This window comes from Lithobates pipiens, unplaced genomic scaffold, assembly GCF_037356315.1.
Source record: "Lithobates pipiens isolate NorthernLeopardFrog02 unplaced genomic scaffold, aLitPip1_a1.2 Scaffold_13, whole genome shotgun sequence".
In the NCBI taxonomy this organism is placed as follows: Eukaryota; Metazoa; Chordata; class Amphibia; order Anura; family Ranidae; genus Lithobates; species Lithobates pipiens.
Window position 1 is genome coordinate 545,025,204 of NW_027507718.1, and position 18,499 is coordinate 545,043,702.

General features: G+C 46.5%; 1 protein-coding gene across 4 annotated transcripts in view; it reads right to left on the reverse strand.

Moving 5' to 3' along the window:
* LOC143975801 (transcription factor COE3-like) overlaps nt 1–18,499 on the reverse strand; it is a 261,364-nt gene that overhangs the window by 6,503 nt on the left and 236,362 nt on the right. For 2 of the 4 annotated variants that reach the window (XM_077478345.1, XM_077478344.1), the window contains exons 12-15: nt 14,178–14,243; nt 12,758–12,935; nt 10,868–11,053; nt 3,555–3,758 (exon numbers count right to left, since the gene is read on the reverse strand). In XM_077478345.1, the coding sequence (XP_077334471.1) occupies nt 3,555–3,758; nt 10,868–11,053; nt 12,758–12,935; nt 14,178–14,243 (634 nt within the window). Of the gene's footprint in view, nt 1–3,554; nt 3,759–10,867; nt 11,054–12,757; nt 12,939–14,177; nt 14,244–18,499 lie in introns of all 4 variants that reach the window. The other 2 variants (XM_077478343.1, XM_077478342.1) reach the window with 1 other exon arrangement.

Below are 18,499 nucleotides of genomic sequence, written 5' to 3' on the forward strand. Positions count from 1 at the left end.
ATATTTAAGCAAGCATTCTGTACTGTAAACACTTTGATTCTTTTGATCACCCATAGTAAAATGAAAAAAAAAAAAAAATGGATGGGTCCAGGTCAACGCAGCAAAGGGAAGAATCAAGGAAAAGGAGAAGAAAGGTTGGTAAATATAACTAAGGTGATGAAGAACACAGGAAGTATGTAGCCTATTTGGTCTGTTAAACACTTTAACAAAATATGGATTTGCAGCCAATTCTACAGTCTACTGTAAAATTATATTTCAACTGTAGGTAAAAAGTCTAGTGGGTGGAGTCTATGGTTGGCTTACTATATTCTTTCGGAATTCCAGTGGCAGAATCTCTCTATTATAGTTCCTGGCTTTGTCTCTTCCTATCTTGGAGCCTATGGTTGGCTTCCTACATTCTTTGGGGCTTCCAGTGGTGGAATCTCGCTACCAAAATTCTTGGCTCGGTCTCTCCCCACCTTGGAGCCTACGGTTGGCTTCCTACACTCTTTGGGGCTTCCAGTGGTGGAATCTCGCTACCAAAATTCTTGGCTCTGTCTCTCCCCATCTTGGAGCCTATGGTTGGCTTCCTACACTCGTTGGGGCTTCCAGTGGTGGAATCTCGCTACCAAAATTCTTGGCTCTGTCTCTCTCCACCTTGGAGCCTACGGTTGGCTTCCTACACTCTTTGGGGCTTCCAGTGGTGGAATCTCGCTACCAAAATTCTTGGCTCTGTCTCTCCCCATCTTGGAGCCTATGGTTGGCTTCCTACACTCTTTGGGGCTTCCAGTGGTGGAATCTCGCTACCAAAATTCTTGGCTCGGTCTCTCCCCACCTTGGAGCCTACGGTTGGCTTCCTACACTCTTTGGGGCTTCCAGTGGTGGAATCTCGCTACCAAAATTCTTGGCTCTGTCTCTCCCCATCTTGGAGCCTATGGTTGGCTTCCTACACTCTTTGGGGCTTCCAGTGGTGGAATCTTGCTACCAAAATTCTTGGCTCTGTCTCTCCCCACCTTGGAGCCTACGGTTGGCTTCCTACACTCTTTGGGGCTTCCAGTGGTGGAATCTCGCTACCAAAATTCTTGGCTCTGTCTCTCCCCACCTTGGAGCCTACGATTGGCTTCCTATACTCTTTGGGGCTTCCAGTGGTGGAATCTTACTACCAATATTCTTGGCTCTGTCTCTCCCAACCTTGGAGTCTATGGTTAGCTTCCTATACTTTTTAGGGTTTCTATTGTTGGAGTTTGTCTAGGAAAGTTTGTGGCTCTGTCTCCACTCAACTTTGAGGCTACAGTTGGTGGTGGAATCTCTGTACCATAGTTACTGGCTCTGTCTCTACTCAAGTTGATGTCTATTATTGGCTTCTCTCTGGAGTTTCTACTGGTAGAACTGCTCTACCACAGTTCCCCACTCTGTCTCCACACAAGTTGGAGTCTGCAGTTGGTTTCTTATACTCTCTGGGGTTTCTACTGGTGGGATTATTATATTATATATTATATTATACACAATTTACATAGCGCCAACAGTTTACGCAATGCTTTACAATGTAGAGAGGGGACAGCACAATTACAGTACAGTTCAATACAGAAGGAACAGGAGGGCACTGCTCAAAGAGCTTACATTCTAAAGGGAGGGGGTGGTGGTACAAAAGGTAATAGATGTGGGGAATGATTTGATGGGGGTGGCTCGGGGACAGTTGTTAGGTGGCTGTGGGATAGGCTTCCTTGAATAAGTGAGTTTTCAGGGATCTCCTACGGGTGGACAGGTTAGGGGCTGATCGGATATACCAGGACAGGGAGTTCCAGAGGATGGGAGAGGCTCTGGAAAAGTCCTGAAGGCGAGCATGAGAGGAGGTAACAAGGGAGCTAGAGAGAAGGAGGTCCTGGGAGGATCGGAGGGGATGATTTGGGCGATATCTGCAGATGAGTTTGGTGATGTAGCTGGGGGCGATGTTGTGGATGGCCTTGTATGTTATGGTTAGCATTTTGAATTTTATATGGTGGGGTAGGGGAAGCCAGTGAAGGGATTGGCAGAGAGGGGCAGCAGTCATGCATCGATTAGTGAGGTGCATTAGTCTAGCAGATCTCTCTAGAATAGTCCCTGGCTCTGTCTCCACTCATCTTTGAGTCTACAGTTGGTTTCCTATACTCTTTGGGTTTCTAGTGGTGGGATCTCTGTACCATAGTTACTGGCTCTTGCTCCCTCAAACTTGAAGTCTATAACTGGCTTCTCTCCTTGGAGTTTCTAGTGGTGGAGTCTACAGTTGGCTTCTTATACTCTCTGGGGTTTCTAGTGGTGGAATCTCTCTAGCATAGTCCCTGGCTCTGTCTCAACTCAGCTTTGCGTCTATAGTTGATTTCTTATACTTTTTAGGGTTTCTAGTGGTTGAATCTTTCTGCCATAGTTTCTGGTTCTGTCTCCACTCAGCTTGGACTTGGACTACAGTTGGCTTCTTACACTCTTTTTGGGATTCTAATGGAGGAATCTTTCTACCATAGTCCATGGCTCTGTCTCCAGCCAACCTGAAGTTGTGAGCATTACCACCTATCAAGAGAGTGTTTAAATTCCTCCATACAAAGTCTACCTAATATCAAAAAACTGCCAGATCTGGAACTGGAAGTGCACAAAACTTGCTTCCAGACACCATGATACATATAGGAAACCCTTCGGCAGGTCTCAAATATTTAGCAATAAAATACCTTTACTTTTTGTTGAACAAAAATACCAAATATTTTAAAAACAACTTTGATACATGCTTGAAATAACATTCAATGGATTCGATGAGTCTATCCAATAAGTTAACCTCCTTTATAAAAGCTGACTGAAGTAGAACTCTAGCAATTGTTTATGGGGTAGTAAGGGTTAGAACCTTTTTCAAGATTGTATTGATTGCGTCCTTGTTGGAGAGAATCTCTCCACTTCCTGTCCCAGTGACACAACAGGAAGTGATTGCAACTCTCCCCAGACCACCGTAAAAGCCTAGCAGAAATTGCAACCCTTTCCTACTATATCCAAAACTAAAAAATACCATTATTCTGGAGTTATTCTTTCACTGGAAATTAATGGTGATGGACCTCTGAGCCAGTTGAAGCTGCTTTCACTTCTGCTTGTAGACATTGGGGAGGCCGCCATCCAGACCCTACCCATGTATAGTAAAGGTGTTGGGCGACCTCACCCAGCACGGCTCCACAAACCATGCCCCACCGACACAGTTCACCCCACCCACTAGAGGGCTTAGTCATAAAGGCTCTATGACTAAGCCCTAGAGGGCAAGACAAAACAAAAATGTGTTGAGTAGCACTGGCTGAGGCCACTCAACACCTTTACTATACACAGCTCTAGTGAGCGGCGTCCCTGATGTGTACAAGCACTATTACCGCTGAGTGAGCTAGGATGCCAGCACCCCACATCTGAGGACCAGGGGGATAGAACCTTTCCTCTTGTCTGGAGCGGCACTTCAAGTCCCATTCCTGCTTTCACTTTTGATTAGCACACAAAACATGACAGCAACAGATGTTGCTAATATTTTACATTTTTTTGGCCTCCCCCAAGAGACGGCGGTCAGGCTTGCGTACCTTGTAGACTGTTCGCACTGGAGCTGGTGCAGGTAGGTGGAGGAGAGTTCTGGGGTCGCACCACTGGGGCAAAGGCGCTCTTCTGTTTGACAGCGGAGATCATATTGACCGGCGAGAAGGAGAAGATGCCAGTGGGGGTACCGGAATTGGCGCCGGACGGGAGAGTGATTGAAGAAGCTCCGAGTGGGGGGCTTGCGGGCATAACTAAGACAGCAACACAAAAATGAAAGTCATTATTTCCTCTTTCAATGTACAAAGACCAGAAGAACAAGTGCTATCTGTGGCTGAGTGACCACAATATGTTTAACATCAGTCAAAATAAAAATGATGCTATGAAATGCGTAAAGTAAAAAAAGGCTAATCACCAGGGCTTCTGCACCTATACTGCAAAGCATTACACCAGGAATCCTCAAACTACGGCCCTCCAGCTGTTGCGAAACTACACATCCCATGAGGCACTGTAAAACTCTGACATTCACAGACATGACTGGGCATGATGGGAATTGTAGTCCCTGAACAACTGGAGGGCCGTAGTTTGAAGACCCTTGCATTAGACCAACCTGTTAACCAAAACGTTAAAATGTTCTTTCAGGTGAGGGTTTACTTCCTCTTTGTCTCCCTGCAAAGGTAAAGCATAATGGGCTACTATGCATCGCATCGCATCGCATTGCATAGTAGTCCATTATGTGTCACTTACCTGACACAGGAGCCCGCGATGTCACCGCTGACCCCTGTAGTACGGAGCGTCCATCTTCTTCCGGGTATCGCTGTTTCGGCCACTCACAGCGCCGGAGCAGCGATGATGTCACTCGGGATGATGCACACGGGAGCCGCCACTAACGGCATATCGCCGTTAGCAGCGGCATACTCAGTGCGCCTGCGCACCGCTGTCTACGGCGCATGCGCCATAGACAGCAGTGCCTGTCTTTTTGTAAATATCTCCTAAACCGTGTAGGTTTAAGGAGATATTTCTTGGACCTACAGGTAAGCCTTAATCTAGGCTTACCTGTAGGTCAAAGTGGTTTGTAAGGGTTTACAACCACTTTAATGTGTGTGTGTCAGCAAATGATGCAGGAGTTACATAGTTAGTCAGGTTGAAAAAAGACACAAGTCCATCTAGTTCAAACATAAAAATAAATAAATGAAATAAAAAATATCATACAATCCCATATACCCAATCCTATACCCACAGTTGATCCAGAGGAAGGCGATGTGAAATAATGACCAAACCCAGGGGCTGACTGGTAATGTATGGCCCAGGGGGGCAAGTACAACCCAGAGGCCCATGGTGCAGCGACTGGGCAACCCTTTCTGCCTCCTCCCAACCACCATCCCAGGCTGAAGCTCCACTGTAGGTACTCCCTGGTCACCAGTCGGGTCGGGCTGGACAGCGCCTGCTGGACTGACTCCAGGTTTCTGAACTGGCTGGCAGGGGGTTGCAGGGGGAGCCGGGGTGGCTTGTTGGGGCTGGCCGGGGCAGAAAAGCGTCCAGTGGGGCACAGAGCCAGACTCTGCTCGGACACGACATACACCATCCATGCCAGGAGGGGGTGGCCTGCGCTCTGTCCTCATTCCGCACTCGGTAGAACACCGGCAGGGACATTTTCCTCCTCTTCACTAGGAAGCCTTTAGGCATGTCTGTGGCAGAAGTGCTGCTGCCTTTTTTATGGGGCATCAGAGTGGCCCGGGGGGGGGGGGGGTGCAGTCCGCCCAGGGGTGGACTGACCATTGGGCCACTCGGGCCCTGCCCGAGGGCCTCATGCCACTAGGCCACCCAACTGGTTCACCACACATAGAAGTTCGTCACATTCAACAAGATGTTTTTTTTTTTTAGCTTTGTCAAGCAATTTCTTCAGTTCTAATGAGTGCCAAGAAGATTCCCTGGCATTTATATCCACACACCGGTAGCACAGACACCTTCATCCAATCACCATGTTGATTGTCCAAGAACAGGATCAGCAAAGTTGTGGAGTCACCCCAGCCTTGGTGGCTCACGGTCTGCATAGGTGTTAATCCTCAGACTCACGTGGCTTAAGGTATGAATCGTTGTCACATCAAACTGGTGGAGATGTTAAAATGACATCATACCGTATGTGGGAGATATATGGTATCGGAGGACCCACTTCTGTCCAATGATGGTTGTTCTCGTTTCATGTACAGTTATCTCTTTCATGCCTCGTGTGGATCCACCCTATTCTAGATTCAGGCTTCTTGTAACAATTTATGCAACAGGTTCACAACTTTCACACCGCCTATTATGTTCTTGGATAATCAACATCTGTCTTTATTGTGATTTGATTGGATTGGATTAAGAATGACTGTGCTACCTGTGTGGATATAAAAACTAGGGTACAGTATCTCACAAAAGTGAGTACACCCCTCACATTTTTGTAAACATTGTCAGTGGTGAGCACAGAAATCTCCACACACTTAGCAGAGATCTTCCTCGTAAACAAAGTATTTCCTCTTCTGGTCGAATGTTCTCAACCCATAATGTCAGGTTATTTTCTGTATTAGTCGAATGTTCTTAGGTCACATTTGACTGGACCCGTTCTGTAATGTTGAAGATGCTTTGTACCTTATCCAAGCCACTTCTTCAGCTCTAATGAGTGTCAGAAACATACAGTATCTCACAAAAGTAAGTACACCCCTCGCATCTTTGTAAATCTTTTCTTCTATCTTTTCGTGTGACAACACTGAAGAAATGACACTTGTCTACAATGTAAAGTAGTGAGTGTACAGCTTGTATAACAGTGTAAATTTGCTGTCCCCTCAAATTAACTCAACACACAGCCATTAATGTCTAAACCGCTGGCAACAAAAGTGAGTACACCCCTAAATGAAAATGTCCAAATTGGGCCAAATTCACCATTTTCCCTCCCCCCGGTGTCATGTGACTCGTTAGTGTTACAAGGTCTCAGGTGAGAATGGGGAGCAGGTGCGTTAAATTTGGTGTTATCGCTCGCACTCTCTCATACTGGTCACTGGAAGTTCAACATGGCACCTCATGGCAAAGAACTCTCTGAGGATCTGAAAAAAAAAAAAAAAAAGAATTGTTGCTCTACATAAAGATGGCCTAGGCTATAAGAAGATTGGCAAGACCCTGAAACTGAGCTGCAGCACGGTGGCCAAGACCATACAGCGGTATAACAGGACAGGTTCCACTCAGAACAGGCCTCGCCATGGTCCACCAAAGAAGTTGAGGTCACGTGATCAGCGTCATATCCAGAGGTTGTCTTTGGGAAATAGACGTATGAGTGCTGCCAGCATTGCTGCAGAGGTTGTAGGGGTGGGGGGGTCAGCCTGTCAGTGCTCAGACCATACGCCACACACTGCATCAAATTGGTCTGCATGGCTGTCATCCCAGAAGGAAGCCTCTTCTAAAGATGATGCACAAGAAAGACCACAAACAGTTTGCTGAAGACAAGCAGACTAAGGACATGGATTACTGGAACCATGTCCTGTGCTCTGATGAGACCAAGATAAACGTATTTGGTGTCAGATGGTGACAAGCGTGTGTGGGGGCAACCAGGTGAGGAGGACAAAGACAAGTGTGTCTTGTCTACAGTCAGGCATGGTGGTGGGAGTGTCATGGTCTGGGGCTGCATGAGTGCTGCCGGCACTGGGGGGCTACAGATCATTGAGGGGACCATGAATGCCAACATGTACTGTGACATACTGAAGCAGAGCATGATCCCCTCCCTTCAGAGACTGGGCCGCAGGGCAGTATTCCAACATGATAACCACCCCAAACACACCTCCAAGATGACCACTGCCTTGCCAAAGAAGCTGAGGGTAAAGGTGATGGACTGGCCAACCATGTCTCCAGACCTAAACCCTATTGAGCATCTGTGGGACATCCACAAACGGAAGGTGGAGGAGCGCAAGGTCTCCAACATCCACCAGCTCTGTGATATCATCATGGAGGAGGGGAAGAGGACTCTAGTGGTGACCTGTGAAGCTCTGGTGACCTCCATGCCCAAGAGGGTTAAGGCAGTGCTGTAAAATAATGATGGCCACACAAAATATTGACACTTTGGGCCCAATTTGGACATTTTCACTTAGGGGTGTACTGACTTTTGTTGCCAGCGTTTTAGACATTAATGGCTGTGTGTTGAGTTATTTTGAGGGGACGGCAAATTGACACTGTTATACAAGCTGTACACTCACTACTTTACATTGTAGACAAGTGTAATTTCTTCAGTGTTGTCACCTGAAAAGATAGAAGAAAAGATTTACAAAGATGCGAGGGGTGTACTTATTTTTGTGAGATACTGTATCTTCCCGGCACTCATTAGAGCTGAAGAAGTGGCTTGGATAAGGTACAAAGAATCTTCAACATTACAGAACCGGTCCAGTCAAATGTGACCTAAGAACATTCGACTAATACAGAAAATAACCTGACATTATGGGTTGAGAACATTCGACCAGAAGAGGAAATACTATGTTATGAGGAAGACCTCTGCTAAGTGTGTGGAGATTTCTGTGCTCACCACTGACAATGTTTTTCGTTTATAATAGAGTGAGTCAGGAAAATGCAGCATTTTCACCACTACATGGAGCCGACGATCACAGGAAATAAGTATTTAAGTGTAATGAATCAGCTACAACAGAGAGAAAACTATTTACAGAATTGATTCGAATGTTGCAAAGAGTTTAATCTCTGCAACATTGTATCAATTCTTTATATTATTATACTCTGTGCATTAATGATTTCATTACACTTAAATACCGAATTCCTATGATCATCCACTCCATCTAGTGGTCATATTGCTGTATTTTCCTGACTCGCTCTATTTTTATAAATGAAAAACATTCGAACTGGAGAGAAAATAACCAGATAACATTTGTTTTTGCCCCCGTTCGCACTAAACAAAGGTACATGCGGTTTCACATGAGGAATAGCTCTGTCGTTTTTTAATGAACATATCAGTTTAGGCCTATTTTTTCTGTTGGTTGAATGTTCTTAAACGTTTATTACAAATTTTATAAATAAACAGGGTATTATATTGTGTTTATCTGCACTAAAATTAACTTTAGTGTGTTTTCTTCCTTAACCACTTGCTGACCGTCGCACGCCGATGTACGTCGGCACAATGGCAGCGGTGGGCAAGTGGGCGTACCTGTACATCCCCTTTAAGAGCAGGGGGTAGCAGGCACGTGCACGCTGCCACCACGTACAGCACGGCCGTGCCCGCGGGCTCGATGTCCGCTGGACTCCCGCGATCATGTCACGGAGTTGGAGAATAGGGAAGTGCATATGTCTATAAACAAGGCATTTCCCCCGTCCTGCCTTGTGGCATGACAGAGATCCTGTCATCGAGATTCGGGAGCAGTGATCGCTGTTATGAGAGTTGAAGCCCCTCCCCCCCACACAGTTAGAAACACTCCCTAGGACACACTTAACCCCTTAATCGCCCCCCCCCCCCTAGTGGTTAACCCCTTTACTGCCAGTGTCATTTGTAATCAGTGCATTGTTATAGCACTGATCGCTGTATAAATGACAATGGTCCCAAAATAGTGTCAAAAGTGTCCGAGATAATGTCACAGTAACGATAAAAAATGCAGATCGCCGCCATTACTAATAAAAAACAAATAAAAAATTTTAATAAAAATGCCATAAAACTATCCCCTATTTTGTAGACGCTATAACTTTTGCGCAAACCAATAATAATCTCTTATTGCGATTTTTCTTTACCAAAAATATGTAGAAGAATACGTGTCGGCCTAAACTGAGGAAAAGAATAGTTTTTTTTATATATTTTTGTGGGGTATTTATTATAGCAAAAAGTAAATAATATTGCCTTTTTTTTTCAAAATCGTCGCTCTTTTTTTTGTTTATAGCGCAAAAAATAAAAACCACAGAGGTGTTCAAATACCACCAAAAGAAATCGCTATTTGTGGGGAAAAAAAAGATGTAAATTTTGTTTGGGCGCAGCGCCACAGGACCGCGCAATTGTCAGTTAAAGCGACGCAGTGCCAAATCACAAAAAGTGTTCTGGTCAGGAGGGGGGGGGAGGTAAAATATAAAACCGACGAGGTGATCAAAAACCACCAAAAGAAAGCGCTATTTGTGGGGAAAAAGGACGTAAATTTTGTTTGGGCGCAGCGCCGCAGGACCGCGCAATTGTCAGTTAAAATGACGCAGTGCCAAATCGCAAAAAGTGCTCTGGACAGGAGGGGGGGGGGGTAAAATCTAAAACCGACGAGGTGATCAAAAACCACCAAAAGAAAGCGCTATTTGTGGGGAAAAAGGACGTAAATTTTGTTTGGGCGCAGCGCCGCAGGACCGCGCAATTGTCAATTAAAATGACGCAGTGCCGAATCACAAAAAGTGCTCTGGTCAGGAGGGGGGGGGGGGGGGGGGGGTAAAATCTAAAACTGACGAGGTGATCAAAAACCACCAAAAGAAAGCGCTATTTGTGGGGAAAAAAAAGGACGTAAATTTTGTTTGGCTGCAGCGCCGCAGGACCGCGCAATTGTCAGTTAAAGCGTCGCAGTGCCGAATCACAAAAAGTGCTCTGGACAGGAAGGTGGGGGGGGGGGTTAAAATCTTCTGGGCCTGAAGTGGTTAATGAATACATCAGTTTTAGGGCCGGTTCACACTGCAGGCGCGGCGAGGCGTGACTTGCCTCGCCGCGACCTGCGGCGACCTCAGCGGCGACTTGCAGATGACTTCTGTATAGAAGTCAATGCAAGTCGCCCCCGAAGTCGCCCAGAAGTAGTACAGGAACCTTTTTTCTGAGTCGGAGCGACTCGAGTCGCTCCTCTCAGAACGGTTCCATTGTACAGAACGGGGGCGACTTGCGGGAGCGAGGCGAGTCGTGTCGCCTCGCATCGCCCGCTGTGTGAACCGGCCCTAATGCATTCTTAAAAGCATGTGTTTAATAAACAGCTTATGCAACATAAATAACTGCAACTACCCCCATTGTATTCTACAGGGTCTCTGCTTTCAGAAATTGTGTAGTTATTTGGGAGTTTAAAGCAATTTTCTAGCAAAAAATGAAAAAAATTATATCTATGATAAACCTGCAAAGATAATACTTTTTTAAGACACATAACGAAGAGTCATTCTCAAGCCAAGAGTACCTGCCATCGCCCCCCCAGCTGGATATTGTTCTGCCAAAGAGCATGGGTAAAACATGAGTATCCAGAAGGAAGTTTTAGCTTTAAGTTATTTTTCGAAAACCTCGGGGTTAGAGGTTTATGGGCCAGGTGTTAGGTTAGGGGTTGAGGTTTTTGGTTAGAGTTGCAAATCATTTTTAGGCTGTCGAGAGGCCAGAAGCTCTGAAGACTGGAGGGTGGGCACTCACTTGCATATGGAGAGTTGGCAGTGGAGCCATTAAGGAAGCTTGGTGACACGGGTACTCCCAGGCTGGTCATCCCCGCCCCTGCGTAGCCGTTCATGCTGGAAGTGATGGTGTTGTAATTCGACTGCTGAGGGGTGGAGCTTGGAACATAGCCCCGCGGAGAGACGCTGCTCGTGTTCCTGATATAGCCTGAGAAGAAGAAATGGAAATATAAGGTCAGGGTGTTAAGGAATTGCACATATATGACTATTTGTATTAAAGTTACAGATGATATTGATTCACTTGACAATGCCTAAAATGAAACTACCATATAGGAAGGCAAGTAAAAAAAAACAAAAAAAAAAAAAAAACCTCCAGTCCAAGGCCCCAACCTGACCCCAAACTCCAGTCCAAGGCTTCAAAATTACACCCAACCTCCAGTCCAAGGCCCCAACCTGACTCCCAAACTCCAGTCAAAGGCTTCAAAATTACACCCAACCTCCAGCCCAAGGTCCCAACCTGCAGTCCAATGCCTCAACATGACCCACAATCTCCAGTCCAAGGCCTCAACTTGAGTCCAACCTCCAATCCAAACCCTCAACCTGACCCCCAACCTCCAGTCCAAGGCTTCAACCTGACCCCAAACCTCCAATCTAAACCCTCAACCTCCAGCCCAAGGCCCCAGCCTGCAGTCCAAGGCCTCAACTTCACCCACAATCTCCAATCCAAACCCTCAACCTGACCCCAAATTCCAGTCCAAGGCCTTAACCTGACCTCATACCTCCAGTCCAAGGCCTTAGCCTGACCCCAACCCTCCAGTCCAAGGCCTCAACCTGAGCCCCAACCTCCAATCCAAACCCTCCACCTGACCCCAACCTCCAGTCCAAGCCCTTAACCTGACCTCCAATCTCCAGTTCAAGGCCTCAATCTGAGCCCCAACCTCCAATCCAAATCCTCAACCTGTCCCCCAACCTCCAGCCCAAGGCCTCAACCTGTCCCCCAACCTCCAGCCCAAGGCCTCAACCTGTCCCCCAACCTCCAGCCCAAGACCTCAACCTGTCCCCCAACCTCCAGCCCAAGGCCTCAACCTGTCCTCCAACCTCCAGCCCAAGGCCTCAATCTGAGCCCCAACCTCCAATCCAAACCCTCAACCTGTCCCCCAACCTCCAGCCCAAGGCCTCAACCTGTCCCCCAACCTCCAGCCCAAGGCCTCAACCTGTCCCCCAACCTCCAGCCCAAGGCCTCAACCCGTCCTCCAACCTCCAGTCCAAGGCCTCAATCTGAACCCCAACCTCCAGCCCAAGGCCTCAACCTGTCCCCCAACCTCCAGCCCAAGGCCTCAACCTGTCCTCCAACTTCCAGTCCAAGGCCTCAATCTGAACCCCAACCTCCAGCCCAAGTCCTCAACCTAACCCCCAACCTCCAGTCCAAAAACCTCAACTTGACCCCCAACCTCCAGTCCAAGGACTCAACCTGACCCCCAACCTCCAGTTCAGGGCTTTAACCTGACCCTAACTCTTAAATGGAACCCTAACCCTAGGGCTTACTCAGACATGTGGCCATCATTGCCACCCCTATGAAAATGATACACAGTGGATCACGACAGTGGATTTTCATAAGGCTTTGACAGGTGGTGGGGAGGCGATATGTTGTCTTATGACCTCTTATTTAACCCTGAAAGTGCTGACCCACAGCACCGTGGATAGTTGTGGCACAACCCCAATTAACTTAAATGGGTCACGTTTAGTGCTGGTGCCAACCGCCGAATGCAAGATGCTGTTTTGCCATTTTCAGGTGGGTGGTCAGCGGTCATCTGTATGAATGAACCCTCAAAAGTAGATGTAAGCGATAAAGTAATAATGATCTAAAACTTTTGCACCAAGTACTAACGATCCACTAATCCATGGCTGTTACCTTGGTCGGAGGCCTGCTGGGACTCTGCGATATTGATGGCCAGTTGGCTTCCAAAGGAGTTGACCCCCATCATGCCGCTGTGATGGTGATTAGTCGTTAACGACGATAGCTGATTGGAGTTGCGAGGGACGCTGTACAAAACTTCGGCGATATCTGCCGCTCTTTTTAATAAAATATCCTGCTGGGATGAGAAGAGTAAAAATGGCAAATGGGTTTCACTAGTTGCAAAGAATAAATATCAGTATTAAATGTTATCGATTATTCTTGTTAATAAGGGGGAAAAAAACAAAACGATCCTACCAGAGCTCCAGTGCACTCCCATCTTTCTGTATACTCATTGCTGCACTGAGGTTCCAATCTGTGTTATCAGTTGTACCCAATTCTCACTGTGAACTACAGGAAACCTCCCCCCATGATAAAAAAAAATAAGAAGAAGGGGGGAATGGATTTGCAGGGCTGTCCACCCAATACCTACCCCAAATATAATATATGAAGGTCAGGACATAGATACACTACATTGCCAAAAGTATTGTGAAATACTGCGTTAGCCAATGATTAAAAGGTTGCTTAAAAAGCAGAAGTTGAGGTTGGGTATGCTACTTTCTGTGAATGGGCGGGGAAGCTGAAACAACCGGGCCTGACGTTCCCATTCAGCGATTTGCTACCATTGCCCAGGCATGTGGGCATTTGAAATTTTAACTAATTTTGGGCACTGGGCGTGCTACACACGCCCAAAAGAAAATGCAATGACAGTACACAGGATGTATGTAGTAAACAATGTTATTTTGTATCTTTCTATCTCCTTTCTGATTAATGATTATAAACAAAGTAACATTGTTTATAAACATTGATCAGACTGGAGGTTGAGATAAAAAGATGTAGATTTACTCAAACTGGAGCACACGGAATCTGGTGCAGCTGTGCATTGTAACCAATCAGCTTCTAGCTTCAGCTTGTTCAGTTATGCTTTGACAATGAAACCTGGAAGCTGATTGGTTACTATGCAGATCTGCACCTGATTCTGTGTGCCCCAGTTTTAGGAAATTTTCCCCCAAAGTAACATTGCTACTTTTGTATCTACTCTGAAGCTCATCCCTTTGATCTGCAGATGAATGAAACAATCTGCATACAATGTCAGTTAAAGCAACCATTTGTTCCTATTTAATTGCTTATTAAATATTAGTTTAGCCTAATCAGCCCTTATTAACACCATCTTCCCCTTATCCCCTCAGCAATTCGTTTTTTATGGTTTTATTACTTTTTGTATTCATTATATTCTTTAACTATTAAGATATATTCAATACATCAACTATATCCATATACAAAAAAAAGAAGAGATCTCATTGGTTCCCTCAGGTTTCCATTGATCTGGCCCTTTATAGACTGGTAAGATAATAAGTGTTATGGTTATACAAGTTACCTGGTTATTGTGCGGCATCCCGTACAAGGCCTCAACCAGATCCGCCGCTCGCTTTAACAAGACTTCCTGCGGACAACCAGAAATAACAGTTTGTTTGGGACAGATAGTAAAAACGGTATAAAACAGTTATAATTACAAGGAAAATAGTTTGTTGAAGGATGAATAATATATAGAACAGGTATCAGTAGCCCCCAGCATCTGTGGTGACTTTTTTTCTGGCACCTGGGCAGCACACTGGTGTAGTGGTTAGCACTCTCGCCTAGCAGTAAAAAAGGGTCACTGGTTCAAATCCCAACCACAACACATCCTGCCTGGAGTTTGCATGTTCTCCCTGTGCCTGCGTGGGTTTCCTCCGGGTACTCCGGTTCCCTCCCACACTCCAAAGACATGCAGGTAGGTTAATTGGCTTCTGTCCAAAATTGGCCCTAGTATATGAATGGGCTCCTTAAAAGTAGGGGCCAATGTGAGTGTGCAATGTACAGGGATAGGGACAATTGTAGACACTCACTCAGGATGGACTGGTGTGTTTATTCAACCTTACTAACTATGTAACCTTCTGCTCGCTAAAATGTCAATTACCAAGCCTGGTTTTTCCATACCTCCCTGACCATACTGTTTTTGATAAAAGTGGAGTGGGAGCCCACTGGCACCTTAGGATGTTGGAGTGTGGAAGATGCCCTGCCACATGCCTACACTCTTGCTTGTTTAAACCCTACAGCAGGTATGTAAAAGCCCTGTGTTTCTGAAGGTTTAGAGTTTAGGGCCAATCTGAGGTCTAAAGGTGCAGGGTTGGTTTGGGACTGGTCTTAGTTCAAAGGGTGCAAGGTTAAGGGGCAGCTCTGGGGTCTAAAGTTGTAGGGTTTGGGGTTGATCTGACCTCAAAACAGTCTCAAACCCTTTACCTTCTGACCTCAGATCAGCCCCAAACCCTTCACCTTCCATCCTTAGATCAGCCCCAAACCCTACACCTTCCATCCTTAGATCAGCCCCAAACCCTACACCTTTAGACCCCAGATCAGCCCCAAACCCTTCACCTTCCATCCCCAGATCAGCCCCAAAACCCTTTACCTTTCATCCTTAGATCAGCCCCAAACCCTTCACCTTCCATCCCCAGAGCAGCCCCAAACCCTTTACCTTTCATCCTTAGATCAGCCCCAAACCCTACACCTTTAGACCCTAGATCAGCCCCAAACCCTTCACCTTCCATCCTCAGAGCAGCCCCAAACCTTTTACCTTTCATCCTTAGATCAGCCCCAAACCCTTCACCTTTCATCCTTAGATCAGCCCCAAACCCTTCACCTTCCATCCCCAGATCAGCCCCAAACCCTTCACCTTTCATTCTTAGATCAGCCCCAAACCCTTTACCTTTCATTCTTAGATCAGCCCTAAACCCTTTACCTTTCATTCTTAGATCAGCCCCAAACCCTTTACCTTTCATTCTTAGATCAGCCCCAAACCCTTCACCTTCCATCCCCAGAGCAGCCCCAAACCCTTCACCTTTCATTCTTAGATCAGCCCCAAACCCTTTACCTTTCATCCTTAGATCAGCCCCAAACCCTTCACCTTCCATCCCCAGATCAGCCCCAAACCCTACACCTTTCATCCTTAGATCAGCCCCAAACCCTTCACCTTCCATCCCCAGAGCAGCCCCAAACCCTTTACCTTTCATCCTTAGATCAGCCCCAAACCCTACACCTTTAGACCCTAGATCAGCCCCAAACCCTTCACCTTCCATCCCCAGAGCAGCCCCAAACCTTTTACCTTTCATCCTTAGATCAGCCCCAAACTCTTCACCTTCCATCCCCAGATCAGCCCCAAACCCTACACCTTTCATCCTTAGATCAGCCCCAAACCCTTTACCTTTCATTCTTAGATCAGCCCCAAACCCTACAAATTCATCCTTAGATCAGCCCCAAACCATTCACCTTTAGACCCTAGATCAGCCCCAAACCCTTCACCTTCCATCCCTAGATCAGCACCAAACCCTTTACCTTTCATCCTTAGATCAGCCCCAAACCCTACACCTTTAGACCCTGGATCAGCCCCAAACCCTTCACCTTCCATCCCTAGATCAGCCCCAAACCCTTTACCTTTCATCCTTAGATCAGCCCCAAACCCTACACCTTTAGACCCTGGACCAGCCCCAAACCCTTCACCCTCCATCCTCATATCAGCCCTGACCCTGCATTTCAACCGCATTCAAAAACATTTTAACCTTCAAACTAAGATTAGCCCAACCCTGCACCTTTAGACGTCAGATCAGCCCCAAGCCTTTAACCTACAGAACTTAGTCAGCCCTAAATTCTTTACCTTCTGACCTAAGATCAGCCCTCAACCCCTTCACCTTCCAATGTTAGATTAGTGCCAAACCCTGCACTCATTGAACTAAGAGCAGCCCCAAACCCTGCACCTTCAGACCTCAGATCAGCTCCAAAAATTGCACCTTCAGGCCTCAGATCAGCTCCAAACCCTGCACCTTCAGAAGTCAGAAGATGCAGGGTTTGGGGCTAATCTTAGTTCAATGAGTGAAGGGATTGGGACTAATCTCATGTTGGAAGGTGAAGAGGTTGAGGGCTGATTTTAGGTCAGAAGTGAAGGGTTTGGGGCTAATCTGAAACTAAGAATATGGCATACTATGGTTCTCTGGCACACTGATTGTCTAGTTGTAAAACTAACAGGTTCCCCCCTTAGTACAGATCTCCCCCTCCAGTTCAGTTTTCTGCCCTCCCAGTAAAGTTACCCTCTCCTCAGTAGAGATATCCCCCTCATACAAATTTCCCTCCCTTGGTACAGATACACCCCCCATACAGATCACCTCCCCCTAGGGGGTAGGTTTTCCTGCCCCCCAGTACAGATTCCTCTTCATCCCAATACAGAACCCCCTTCCAGCAATACAGCCCCCCCACCCACAAAGCAAGGTCCATAAATACATGGATAACCGAGTTTGGGGTGGAGGAACTTGACTGGCCTGCACAGAGTCCTGACCTCAACCCGATAGAACACCTTTGGGATGAATTAGAGCAGAGACTGTGAGCCAGGCCTTCTCATTCAAAATCAGTGCCTGACCTCACGAATGCTCTTCTATAAGAATGGTCAAACATTCCCATAGACACACTCCTAAACCTTGTGGACAGCCTTCCCAGAATGGTTGAAGCTGTTGTAGCTGCAAAGGGTAGGCAAACTCAATATTGAACCCTACGGACGAAAAACTGGGATGCCATTAAATTTCACATGTTTGTAAAGGCGGGTGTCCCAATACTTTTGACGTTATAGTGTATATTTTATGCATATGATCAGTCCTCTACCCTTGGTACTCTGCTAAGTTGCGAGGGCAGATCCTTTCTAAAGATGCATCTGTATCCTGCCTCCTTATTGCATTAGCCTTTAGTAAGTAGTTTAATCTTTCTTTTCCGGCCCCATTCTTGCTGTATCCACCGTGAGCGGCTCCTCTATTCTCGCACTAGGCAATGCATTTCTCATCCATTAACGCTCTGTCTTATCCCTATCAATCGAACATCACGCCAAGGCCAAGCGCGTAGACTCCAGCAGCTGATAATTGTCTTTATCTCCATCCCCGGGGGGGACAAACATGCCGCCTTCAATCAGGCCCAATCTACTTAGCATCCTCTCTGCCAGTGACTGTAATAGACAAAGTGGATTATTGGTAAAGTGAAATTATTGACTCTTCTTGATGGTTCCTTCAAACTCTCCGTGTTGGGAGCAGCTGAGAACAGCTGGTGGAAGAACGAGATGCTGGAGACTCCTAAAACCAAACTACAGCCAGGGAATGGTCCCTGCGTCACAATTGGTGGACAAAGTCCACAATTTGTGGGCTCCCCAAAATTTTAGGAGCTGTGGCAGTAAAGAGGGTTTTATTTGGGCGATCAGGAGCCCTTTGGGTTTTCCCCACTAGGGACAGCTTGCATCAAAGGGTCGTCATGTCTGGAAAGACCACATTCCTTAAATAGACAAGAGTCAGGGAAGAGGCATTAAGGAGGAATTGTATATGACTTCCAGCCTTGACCTCCCTGAGATACAATTCTACCTGAATGCCTGCCTCTTCCCTGACTCTTGTCTATGACTTCCAGCCTTGACCTCTCTGAGATACAATTCTTCCTCAATGCCTCTTCTCTGACTCTTGTCTATAACTTCCAGCCTTGACCTCCCTGAGATACAATTCTTCCTCAATGCCTCTTCTCTGACTCTTGTCTATAACTTCCAGCCTTGACCTCTCTGAGATACAATTCTTCCTCAATGCCTCTTCCCTGACTCTTGTCTATGACTACCAGCCTTGACCTCTCGGATATACAATTCTACCTGAA